Source organism: Aedes albopictus, chromosome 2 (assembly GCF_035046485.1).
Source record: "Aedes albopictus strain Foshan chromosome 2, AalbF5, whole genome shotgun sequence".
NCBI classification, from domain to species: Eukaryota; Metazoa; Arthropoda; class Insecta; order Diptera; family Culicidae; genus Aedes; species Aedes albopictus.
This window is the reverse complement of record NC_085137.1, coordinates 100,591,379-100,604,773: the sequence shown is the minus strand read 5'-3', so window position 1 is coordinate 100,604,773 and position 13,395 is coordinate 100,591,379. Positions and strand designations below refer to the sequence as shown.

Here is a 13,395-nt window from a genome sequence, read left to right as displayed (position 1 = left end):
ATGGGAAAACGACGTTTTTTTTATTCATTCAACCGTAGCATTTCCCCAAGTGTCCTAAAGGGTTAGTTGACCCTTGGTACTCCTAGGCTACTTTAACAGCCACAACATCACCGAGGATCACATTCAAATCGGACGCCTCATCAATTAGTTACTGATTTAACAAACAAACCTACAAACTTTGAAGGGCTTGAGCAGTCTCAATTTTGTGAATCAAATAAGCGTGGAACAAATTCCAATTTTTCTGTGAAAAATAGTGTTCTTGACGGTTTTTTAAAATTATATTCAAATTACCAAATCTTCTTCTTCTTCTTTGTGGCTCTACGTCCGCACTGGAACATGGCCTGCCTCGCTTCAACTTAGTGTTCTTTGAGCACTTCCAATTGTTCCAAAACTTATTAATTGAAGGACTTTATTTGCCTGCCATTGCATGAATTTGTATATTGTGAGGCAGGTACAATGATACAATATGCTCAGGGAGTCGAGAAAATTTTCTTGACTGGAACGGGAATCGAACCCGCCGTCTCCGGATTGGCGATCCAGAGCCCTAACCACTAGGCTAACTAGAGACCCCCAAATTTCCAAATAGGATTGCTTATTTCGGCTGAAACTATTTGGATTTTTCGTATTATTTATTTGCAAGATTTATTTCTGAAGATTTCTTGAAGATTCATTCTCGATGACCATCTACATACCCCTAGGATTTGTGACACGTTTATCGAGTCTGTAAAAGTGCTGCCGTCTATAATAGCGACAAGGATACAAACCTTCTGCGATGCCAACAACGTGATGACCGAGGAACAGAAAGATTGTCGCAAGGCTGCAAAGACCGACTACAAGAAGACGTACGACTAAGTGTCGCACTCGTACCTTCTTGCAAGGTACGACATGAACATCATCAGGCTGACGCAACACGCGATGGAGATGTGGAACATGTCCCTACTAATTACCGGCGGAACAGCTGTGTTGCGGTCCAGAGCTCTCAGCATCAAGAGAGGGATATTCCAAGTCAGGGACGTTCAATTTCGAAAGGAAAACATGACGCACGAAAGCTGTAGCAAATCGTTTCCCATGCGACGGGACTGCTGCGATGCTTCATAACTCACACTGCAACACGCTTATGGTCCACTGCACGAATCTATTCTGGCCTGCTTACTCTCACACGAAATTTGACGTTTGAGCGGTGTCGGCACCTCTCAAACGTCAAATTTCGTGTGAGAGTAAGCAGGCCAGAATAAATTCGTGCAGTGGACCATTCATTATTGCTACTGAAACAAGTGTGTTTGAAAATTGAAGTGACACACTTTGGATTTTCCTTTCAATTGTGGGTCATTGAAAAATTTCAATGTGCTAAAAACACTATTTAAAACAATTTTTCAAATAGTGGTGCACGTCAATAGAATGATCTTTATGTTTTTTTGAAAAAGGAACACAAGTTCGACCGCTTAAATCCAATTAACCGGCGCCTGTTACCATTGAGAGACTAACGCGCAAGAGTTAGACACTACTGCTCTGCCGAGTGAAGCACAAGCAACGCCACCCCGAAGAGAGACTACCGAGTGCTACGATGAATGAGAACGTTTTCCGAATCGAAAAGAAAGACTCGAATAGTGTGTCAAACAGATAAAGTGACTCATTCAAATGTTGCATGAAAGTGTCTCATTGAAACGAAATTAAACGCCCCTGATTCCAAGGCGATATTTTTAGTCCGCTATGATCCTGCCTTACAATTAATCCCCTCAGCAGAGCACTCAACCAATGCAACTATGGCTATCAACTGAAGAGTGGGACTAAAAGTACAAGAATAACCTACACCTTCTTCATGGACAACCTGAGTTTGCGGAATCATTACAGACACTTTGGCTTCCTGCAACTTAGAGGTATTCGCTACACAGCGATCGCGAAGGAGCTGCATCGTTCCTGTATTGGTGATTTGTTGTTGCATGAAGAAGAAGAAGAAGAATGATGGTGTTTTGAAAAAATCCTATCCCTACAACACAGGGGAAGTTTATATATAAAATCTAAAACAAAATCTAATTAAAAACGGTTTGATGTACGGTGTTAGACTTTGAACTGACTACAAATTAAGTACCTTATCAAGAAAAAAATGTTAAATTTAAATTTATACGTTCAATGTGTAGTCCGTCCAAAGTCTAACACCGTACATCAAACCGTTTTTAATTAGATTTTGTTTTAGATTTTATAGAGGCATTTTAAAAACTTCCCCTGTGTTGTAGGGTTAGGATTTTTTCAAAACACCATCGTTCTTCTTCTTCTTCTTGATGCAACAACAAATCACCAATCGAGTCAACTGTGTTCTGAGGAACTTTCTGTCAACCGGTAACAAGGTGAAAGCGATCAATACGTTTGATGCACCCCTACAACTTTGGGGTGGTAAAATGAACCAAGACTGACTTCGAGCAGTACGAGTGGCGCTAACCCTGCCACGCATAGTAGGTAGGAGGAAGAGGCGTCACCATTGTCCAGGCACTATGTGTCTCCCAGATTTTGCAGCTGCTGGCAAATTTTGTAGAAAGCTAGAACCGTCATGAAATGTACCGGACTGTATGTGAAGCTGACCACGGTTACCAGGGATGAGAACCAGAGAGTAAAACATTCGAAGATTGAAAGTGAAGATTGACATTCTCATTTTTTCATTCGTGTTTGGCCACATTCATTGTCAGCTGAATGCCTCTCTTTTTTCATTCAATTCTCTGTCACGAATATTTTTTCGCACGTCGTAAAATGTCCAATTTTTGTTAACAGACGCACAATCCGACTTAATGGACAAATAGAGAAGATAATTGATATTCTTACTAACTACGATACACAAGTTTTGAGATGATTGGAAGTATAATCGGGAGTTACGGTCCAGTTATATTTCTCAGTGAAAATTGTCAGTGACAGAAAAATGAATGAATAGGTGAAAAAATTCATTCATCAAAATGAATTTTATTTTGATCCCTCAGTTGAGAATTTTCAAAATTCACGGTGAATTTCACTCATTGAAAATGAAAATTTTAAACTCTGGTTTTATCTAAAACTTCTCTCAAATAAAGACAAATCAATCAATCAATTTATCTAAAACTTTGCTGAATACATCAAGGGTCGCACACGCATACCAAAGTCGTCAGAGGGCTATGAAGGCGAGTCTCCACGAGGTGAATGTAAATTACACTCACCTCGTGGAGAGTTGCCTTCAACGCTCTGGCACGACTTTGGAATGCGTGTGCAACCATTACTTTATTCGGGAATGTTTGAGATAAAACCACAAGGTAAAAGTGCTCCATACATTGTTTTTTTATAGCATGCCTCTGAGATGAGAAAATAGCAAGTGAGTGCAATTCTTTCCAAGTGAGTGTTCCCATCCCTGACGGTTACAGCGTATTGCATCTGGCGTAGGAGAATTACCAGCTGAACTACGATATCAAGACCGTTGACGAGATGATTGTAACGTAGAAGCAGAAGGAGTTACATGGGACGCACCCCCATCAACTGGAGCTCCAGATCAATAAGGTGGCATCGAACATGTGGCTGGTGCGGGGTGGCCTCTTCTCGAAAAAAGAAATTTACATGGTACTATATGGTAGCCAGGACCGGGTAATTGTGACGAAGAACTATCGGCGGTACCTACATATTGACGAAGACGTGGAGGGTTATTGTAGAATGCGCAATTCAGTAGGTATCGAGCATGTAGTTGCAGGCTGTTTAGTGTTAGCTAGATCAGCCTACCTCGATCTCAACAATGAAGTTGCCAAGATTTTTCGCCAACACCTTGCCCAAAAGCACAACTTGGACGAAGGTTTTGTACTACATAATACGAGTATACCAGCCAGACCCGGTTCTGGAAAACATGTAGTTGCATAAAGCTACGACAAAAGGATAGAGCGAGTAACCCTCATCGATATCGCTGTACCGCTGGCTAGACCATAATGTCTAATCATCGTTCTCCGGCAAGATAACCAAGTACCATGTCCTGGCGGAGGAGTTGAGTACGTGTACTCAGTACACGACGCGACCGCTCCCGGGTTAAGATATAGGTAAAACCAGCTAATAAGATCCACAGAGCCTAATCCCCCTTGGTATTCCAAATGCCCTAGGTAGGTGAAAGTTTCCAGCATTTTTTGCTAAAAAGTGCCAAAACTCAATAATAATAAAGGCGCAGTTTATTAACAAGATTGTAAGACAACAAAAATATATTTGAAAGTATACCAAAAGATTTGAAATTGATTAAGCAAATAAAACTTTACATGGTCCTAAAGTTGAGAGTTTGAGAATAATGTAGAAAAAAAAATGTTGAAATACACGTTAATAAAAACAAAAAAAAACTCTTCAAAATCTTAATGCTTTTGGCTTAAACAAAGAGGTTTCTCTTTTTATATCATTTTAATCTAGAAGAAGGGGCGGACCTGGTGTGATGCAAAGCGTATGCCTTCCACACCGAGAAGCTAGGATCTAATCCCACTTCGATTCCCGTTTCAGTCGGGAAAATTTTCTCGACGCCCTGGGCATAGCGTATCATTGTACATGCCTCACAGTATACAAATGCAAGAAATGGCAGGCAAAGAAATTCAAGAAGAAATCCCTATTACAAGTTTCATTTTTGTGTTAAATGTGCTATTTTAACTTGTAAATATTCCCCTAGAATTAATGCACATTTATAGGGCTCTGGTAGAATAGAGACCCGCAATCCTATTTCGATTGCCAACATTCATGCCATTTCGGGCAGTGATTAAGTACTAGAGATATAAACCTTTCCCTGGCACAGACTTCAAGTTATAGAACTCTAGTGATGAAACCCGAATCGGGATGTCCCTTAGGATTAAAAATTCCTAGACCAAAACTCAAGCTATGAAAGTAACTAATGCTGCGAACGAAAGGCAACCGCCAGACAAAATACGATTACAGGATTGACTGATGGACCAACAACATTTATGAAACCTCGTCATCCTGTCATCGGAAATCGTTATCCAATAGGGTAACAGGGTGTGGGCTTCGTGGCCGAGCGGTTAGCGGCGTCAGTCGTTTAGGTGTCTCGTAAGCCTCGGAGTGTGGGTTCGATTCCCGCTCCAGTCGGGGAAAACTTTTCGTCAAACGGAAAATTCTCCACTGGGCCACTGGGTGTTATATGTGTTGTCCGTTGTCTTACGTTAGTTATGTTCAGTCTGTGCGGCCACTGGCCGAAGACGGTGTGATTGTCTTTTTTTAATTGGGGGGGTGGGGGTAAGACGGACATGTTTAGGAAACACTCTATTTTGACAGTGTAAACAATGCGATAATTAAAATTTTATCTCCATACTATATACTTCAACTAAGGTACTTTACAGTCTGCAAGCCGATTTTGCAATAAAATTTGATTTTCCATGACTTTTGAGATAATTAAAAAGTGATCTCCAAATGTATGTTTTTGAACAGTGTGGGTAAGACGGACCGGTAGGGTGGGTAAGATGGACACGTTTGGAAATTTAGCTAATACGCCTCTAATTGTGTTAAATAATGTTTGTGGCCGTTTGTATTCGGTAGATCAATCATAGTAGAATCTAAATTTAGCCTTAAATCTCTTAGCGAAACGTGTTTTTGCAAATTAAAATCTATTTTGTAAATTGAAAACCTCCATAGACTGATAAACGCCTAACAGTATGCAATGCTCTGGTAATTTTACAAAGTTCAAACTGTTCCAACAACAAAAATTCTAATATAATTAATTTTTGAACAAAAAATCAATATGAAATGCTTTTCACGGCTTCCACAATCATTTTTGTACTCCATAGATTTCAATCTGTGAACAATGTGTGGGTCTTAATGTATTTCTTACGGCACTATCAAAGTAACCCCAACACTGTCCGTCTTACCCACCCTCAAGGCGGACCGTCTTACCCCCACACAACGCAAAATATTCATTCCACCACCGTTATTCATAATCCATGAAATTTACCTGAATTTCGTTGTGTATAGGACGGAACAGATTAAAACTACTGGGAAACTCAAAATGAAATGCAAAAACTTAGCAATTTAATGTTAAAAAGCTTATTTATTGCCGCCTCAAAATTAGATCTCAGCACAAAAGCGTGTAGCCTGGTAAATGATTGATTATTTTTTGCACTTTTGACATATGTATTCTCTCATGGAGTGGTTTAATAATCATCAACTGATAAGAAGATATAGTTAATCGTAAAAGAAAGTCAAATTTCATCTCTTAAGTGACTGAACTAGTCAGTGGCCTGTCTTACCCACCCGGTCCGTCTTACCCCCACCCCCCCTTAATATCTGTTTTGTGTTGTGTTTGTCCAATTGTGATGTCATAATTTATTACGCATTTGTAAGGTTCCACTATAATATGTTATATTTTAATGTGCATTTGTAGTGCTTCATTATATTTTCGTAATATTGGCGCCCAACGTGGAGCACGAGTATTGGTAGGGTCCATTTACTTTCATAAAATGGCGCCCAACCGCAAAACCCATGCGGGCATTGTAAATAGTGTAAATACGTTACGCCCATGAACACTTGCAGTGATCTGCACAACTACGTTGTGAAGTAAGATATCATGTGCTTTGTGATTATGCAGTTATTCCAAGATCGATGATCCAACACTGGAATTTCTCTGATCGATTTGGAGGTTTTGTTTGAGTTCGTACTAGTGCCGCCAAGATCGGAAGTTCAATTATATTGGAAGATTCTCTATTCGATTTGAATTGGAGCCTAGCTACAGTTAAGTTGCAGTGTTGCATATGGCTCAAGTTGCAGTGTTGCGTTTTTTTTTCCTTCTAAACCATAGGGGGATAATCTGCAAACAGACACCCTAACAGGAAGGTTAGGATAGTGTGGGGCTGAGGCCTTCTTCTACTACAATAGTATGCCCGGACTACTCTCTCCTCGACCCACTAAACACATTCCTATGGTCGCCAAACCCTACGTCTCTCCGGAACCACCAAGAAGGTATTGCTTCAGAGAGGGGCTAGTGCATATTGCACTAGGGTGGGGCTAATTTTAAAAAATGTCTCCGGGATATGATTTCCCATGTGGAAAGTGATCCACTAGTCGAAATAAGTGAGCTGTACAAAAATGAGCGATTTCGGTTGACATTTAGGGGTGGCGCAAAGGGTTTAAGTTAAATTTTTACTAGAACAAATCTCCAAAAAAAAATTCAAAATTAATTTTCAAGCATAACATTTCTAGACTAAATCGGTGATTTTAGAACCCAATTGGACCAAATTTGTGCTCAAAATTGCGATATCTCCATTGGTTTCCAAGAAATTTGAAAAAAAATGTCATATTATGGTATCTAACCCAAAAAATACCAAAATCCGACATATTTTTTCAAATATCTTAGAAACCAGTAGAGATATCGCAATTTTGAGCACAAATTTGGCCCAATTAGGTTCTAAAATCACCGATTTAGTCCAGAAATGTTATGCTTGAAAATTAATTTTGAATTTTTTTTTTGAGATTTGTTCTAGTAAAAATTTAACTTAAACCCTTTGCGCCACCCCTAAATGTCAACCGAAATCGCTCATTTTTGTACAGCTCACTTATTTCGACTAGTGGATCACTTTCCACATGGGAAATCATATCCCGGAGACATTTTTTAAAATAAGCCCCACCCTAATATTGCACCCTCAAGGTTAGCTGCGTAGCCTGCAGCAACGAACATCGATGACGCGCTTTGGAGAGTCCATCACGGTAACATGCCGGCGCTAAGCCAGTTTGCTGAGTGGTCCTCACCACTCCCTTTGTCTTCGGAAGGCGGGCAGGGTCAACCCCGCCCGCGCCGTACTGCTGAGCGGACATCAAGAACTGATGCCCACATGCAACCCGATCTGACCTGCCCGTAAGGAAGGGTATCACTACCCTTCAGGCCCTATCAGATGCATCCGTAGGTTGCAGTGCAATGTTGCGTATGTATAGTTTAAGTTGCAGTGTTGCATTTCTGTTATCGTAGGTCTAGCCGAACCAACTTTAAGGTCTTCCTTGGAAGAGTTGCTTTGTTAAAGTTGGATGTAAATTAGTTATATGTTAAAGGTACCTTTATTTAATTTTTTATATAATTTGGGTACTTATGAAATTTTTTTGTATTGTTTCATCCATAAAAATGTCTTTTCCGCTGGGTGTGGTTGTATTACAAGTTTTATTTTTGTGTTAAATGTGCTATTTTAACTTGAAATATTCCCCTAGAATTAATGCAAATTTATAGGGCTCTGGTAGAATAGAGACCCGCAATCCTTTTTCGATTGCCAACATTCAGGCCATTTCGGCCGTGATTAAGTACTAGAGATATAAACCTTCCCCTGGCACAGACTTCAAGTTATAGAACTATAGTGATGAAACCCGAATCGGGATGCTCCTTACGATAAGAAATTCCTAGACAAAACTCAAGCTATGAAAGCAACTCCGTCCCATTGGGGACGTAGAGCCATAGAGAAGAAGCAGACGATTAGCTTATTTCGTTTCTTACGAAAACCACGTTGCATTGATTGTGGGCTACTGGGAGAGGGATTTGCTCCTTTGATGAAGGAGACAGCGCCAATGGACTTGGCAATAATCTCGGAGGCAAGTCTAGTCGTGTGGGCGCAGAGGAAGTGATTGAAGGAAACGTTTTTGATGCTGTTGAAAAATGGGTGTATCTTGGAACTTTTGTCACACATTACAATGACGATTCCCTGCTAAAGAGCCAATGTACATTCCAACGATTCTGTTTGTATAAAAATACATTTTATTTCCATCAATAAAACCTACCATTTTCGCTGCTGTCGTCCGCATCGTTGGTAAGTATCCCGATCAGCTCGTTCTTCTGGTGCAGCTCGTGGGCGAGTTGCGCTAGGTTTTCGTTCGTGTTCTTCAGCTCCTGCTCCAGCTCGGCTACCCGGTTCTCGAGGTGCGTGTTCTGCGTGAGCAGTTCCTTCCCGATCTGCACCGTCAGCTCCAGGTCCTTCTCCTTCTCCTCTAGCAGGCGCGTTACGGCATCTATGTCATCGTACGCGCGGGTCATTTGGCTCACACGGTTACCGCATAGGACTGTAATTGGGAGAAAGAGAAAAATAGAGGATTGTCAGCGATATTGTTCAGGAATGTTGCGTGACTGATTGGTATTTATAAACCTAAGGCATAGGGCAAGAATGCATCGCAATTCGATAACACGGTTACCAACCACCACCGCAGCGGAACCGTGAGAGGTGCCTTACATAAAACAACTAAACCGTGATTGAAGGAGGAAAAAAACAGGCAAAACAAACTGTAAATAAGGTTTCAATACATAAAAAAGCGACTGTAATCGAATAAAATCGATAATTTGTAGTGGCGTTGTGCTATGAAGCTGTAGTGCTCTGCAAGTGGAGCGTGTTCTTCGTAATTTACCTATAAAAATAGATCTGTATACAGAGAGCAGCAATGTTTTGAACTTGAACTTGAAGTTGTGGACAAGTGGTGGCCTTGAGTGCCAAACAAGGCGAAGAAAAGCCTCTTACCTTACCACCAGCTGATGTGGTGTAAAACAAAAATAGTAGATTGTTATCGAATTTGAGTGGAATGCCATGAAACAGTGGAAGTACTTCTAAAGGGTTGTAACAAGATTAGAGGCACATGCAAAAAAAAGCGGTGGCGTGCAAGACGATTCACGGGTCTGGAAGTCAGTTGTTGTGATATTATTTAATAAACAGCGTTTTTTTATGGCATAGCACTTTGTATGATACTCATGTTTTTAAATAAAGCCAAAAATGTAAGTAGGTTTCCTACGTTAAGAGAATGGTTTTCTAAAAAGTAATGAGACATATTCAATGTAACGCAAGTTTCCTTAACCTTTAAAGTAGTGATTGTATCGATTCTATTGCTCCCGAAATTGCTCTTGGTATTTTTGAACTGAACAACATTATGCATCAGCGAGAAGAATGAACCAATATGTTCATATGACTGTTATGATTATGATAATGATCATGTAAACTTTCATAAATCTGATTTAACTTTTTCATGCCTCATTGATTCAAAATTCTTACTGTGCTTTATGAACTGTTTCAGTTTTCAAGAATGAGGAACTGAGTATGCACCACGGTAAGACACTTGTTACAAGCATGCAGCACGGTCTGCACAAGCATTTGCACGGTCCAGAATAGTTCAATTTACGAAAAATTTGGACCTTAAATGAAAGCTTAATTTAAAATAAACTGAACGATTGATCACAAATTAAATGATGCCGGATTCAAAATCGTTCAGTTTAGGCATATAGCAATCCCTTATGAGCAAATTACAGGTGCATTGGATCATTCTACTCAGAATCTAATTTCATGCCAAGCTCTACTAATTTCCTAATTAGGCTGATGAACTTCATAATGATCCAGTTGCAAGAAATCATGAAATTACATGATGAAATTATAATGAAGCTCAGATGAATTTATTAACTCACATTATGGTTTCATAAGGTTTCATTTGTGATGCAGAAGCACACCTGAATTCATAATTTCACATTATGAAACTCAAAATTTTCTCTTTTGACATTTTGAGTTTCATAATGTGAGTTTATGAATTCAGTTATGCTTGTTCATGATTCCATAATATAATTTTAAGAATATCGAATATCGACTCCCTTTTTACTCTCTTTTTGACGAGTACTTTTGGAAATTTTACTTTTAAGTTATGGTTAAATTTTATAATGCGCTTTTATATATTCCTTACGTTATTTGCCTGAGTGTACCACCAGGAAATACCAAAAGTATAATAACAGAAACTTCAGGAGCAATTCCTTCAAGAATTTCTGGAGTAATTCCAGACAGAGTTCCTAAACGTTCAAAAGAAATTCCTGGAAAAATCCTCGATTAAAAGATATCTCTGAGGGAATTTCTTAGTAGGCCCTCGTGAAGAAATCTGGCAAGGAATTTCATGGGGAATGTGTTAAAATATGTGTGGAAGAAGCAAATGAGTAATTTCTAGTGGAATTCCAGCATGGATTCCAGGTTGATTTCTACCAGGAATTCCTGGAGCAATTCCACCAGAAATTTCTGGTGAGCACTAAGCAGGAATTCGTGGAGAAATCCCAGCAGGTTTTTCTGGAGAAGTCGCAAAAGGAATTCTTGGAGTTAACCATAACACTTAAGGACATACTTTTTAGAATCCCAAGATGGCCGCAAACAATGGCCGACTTTTGCACCTACTCAGGTTTTTGGGGGCAAGAATCTCATTGAAGACCAGATCTTCTTATTTTATGTTTATTGCAAGTGATCAAAAGAAAATAAACATTACACTATCGTTGAAAGTCCACTTCTTCAGATTTCTGCAATATTGCGCAAGGATTTCAAGACGTTTGTCCTTAATTCAGATTGCTGGAATATCAGCATTTTACCATTCTTTTGCCGGGATTAACACAGACGAATAAGCAACAAACAACTATTCAGCCGAGATTACAGTAATTTTGACAGTGCATTGCTGAGATTCGGAAAACGTTTTGCTGAGGGTCAGGTAACAATCTTCCTGTTTGCTGGCATATCAGCAATTCATTTTACTCTGATCAGACAACTGTGCGCGTTTTGGACGAGCCCGCAAATCTGCTTTGAGAAATTCATGAAGGAATGAACAGCAGAAACTCCTAGGATTCCTAAGAGAGATTCCCTTGGAGAATCGTGGATGAATACCGAGAGGAATTCCTGAAAAAATCTCTGGAGTTATTCCTGAAGGAATCTCTGAAAGAATTACGTCAGCAATTTTTGAAAAAAATCCTGTAGAAATTCCTGGAGAAACTCCAGCCGAAATTCCTCGAGGAATTCCAGCAGGCATTCCTGGCGGAATACAAAGTAGAATCTTTGGAGGAATCTTAACAAGAATCCCCTAGATCCAATCCGTGGACGCTAATTCAGCATTTTGCTACTCAGACTAGATCCAGTTATAGAAGAAAGTGAATTTCTTACTTATAATCACATTAGCATACAACGTTTGACTTTTGATCTATCCCAAAGGTAACACAGAAAAGAATCATGCAGAAATCTGATACGACTTAGATTGAATAGAGTTGGACACTGGAGGAGCAGAAATATGTCACATATTTACAAAACATTTACAAATGTTTTTAACCCACTTCTAATGTTACGAAAGATTTGTTCGGTCTCAAGGGAAATGGCTCGCAAAATGGGATTGGAAAACTTCCTGTTATTCTTGCTTTACCGGTCGATTTCCACAATTATTTTTTCGCACGAACATGTCGGACCCCTGCACGAATGCAACAGTGAATGTGTTAAGGTACCCCGGGGCAAGTGAGAATCCGGGGCAAGTGAGAATCCGGGGCAAGTGAGACCTACAGCTATATTTTTTTTTAATTTTTTATATTTAAGGCAAACATTCTTCATAGAAAACATAGATATCACACCAACGGATACTTTGAATTCAAAAATTGTTATTGTTCTCACCATAAAGAGACCATATATGTTATTTTTGTTCTTATGTAATTTTCAATTCACTAAGTGAGATTAACGTACTCTACTACATTCGTTGTTTAAAAAAAGAATAACAAATAAAGTAAAACTTTTTCAGTTTCAGGATAATATTTGGAGTGCTTGCGAAAAAGCGCAGTAGGCGTTGCCGCGCGCAGACGTGTTTTGCTCTGCTTGTCGTGGTTTCGTTCGCGCTCAAAAGTTTTTTTTTTCGCGATTCCGCTGACGATTTGGCCGGTGCTACGCCATCCGGATGGCTCTTCCGCGGGTGAGAATGTGTGAATGATTGATTTTGAGAAGATTTGTGAGTGATACGGCGGGTGATACGCCTCAAGTTTTGAAAATATCGACACCAGTCACTGTTTTAAGGTAGAAAGTGCTAAAGGAATTGATTGCGATAATGAAAGTGTGCGCTAATAAAAAGTTTTCTCCGATACACTTCTTCCGCGATTCCGCTCGTGGCGTGACAGCTCGTACTACGTGTTCCGAAGAGTACAATAGTTTCGTTTTCGATTATTTCGGGACCGGGAAAAGCCAAAAGTGCCGAAACTCTTCGTTGTTCTCGCGATTATCGTGCGTATTATCGTGTGCCTCTACCGCTACCAAATGTTCGGCAGACGCAGATGGGAAATTCAGAATCACGGGGATCATCAAGAATAGCTTCGGACCGCACAAGCTAAATGGGTGAGAGCTTTCCAATATTCACCATATATCATTCAGTATCATTATTTACATATGCCTATATTTCTCAACCATATTTAACACATATTTGGAGCGTTTGGTACGGTATATCCACGCATCCCTCCTCCCCTGCAGATTCTAAAATTGCTTCGACGGAAAACAATCGTTTAAACTCGAGACAATTCGAAGAATCATCTTCACGGTAAATACAACGCAATAGGCCTGGCTGCTTTGACGCTTGCACCATATTATTGATATGCTGCAAGCCTCAATATTGACAAGAAAAGTAATTGGGTCTAATCTAACC

The 13,395-nt window shown here is 39.8% G+C and overlaps 1 protein-coding gene across 9 annotated transcripts in view; it reads right to left on the bottom strand.

The window, feature by feature from the left end:
• LOC109419762 (trafficking kinesin-binding protein milt) overlaps nt 1-13,395 on the bottom strand; it is a 278,035-nt gene that overhangs the window by 19,359 nt on the left and 245,281 nt on the right. For all 9 annotated transcript variants that reach the window (XM_062850136.1, XM_062850137.1, XM_062850135.1 and 6 more), the window contains one exon: nt 8,734-9,012. In XM_062850136.1, coding sequence (XP_062706120.1) covers nt 8,734-9,012 — 279 coding nt within the window. The remainder of the gene's footprint in view (nt 1-8,733; nt 9,013-13,395) is intronic.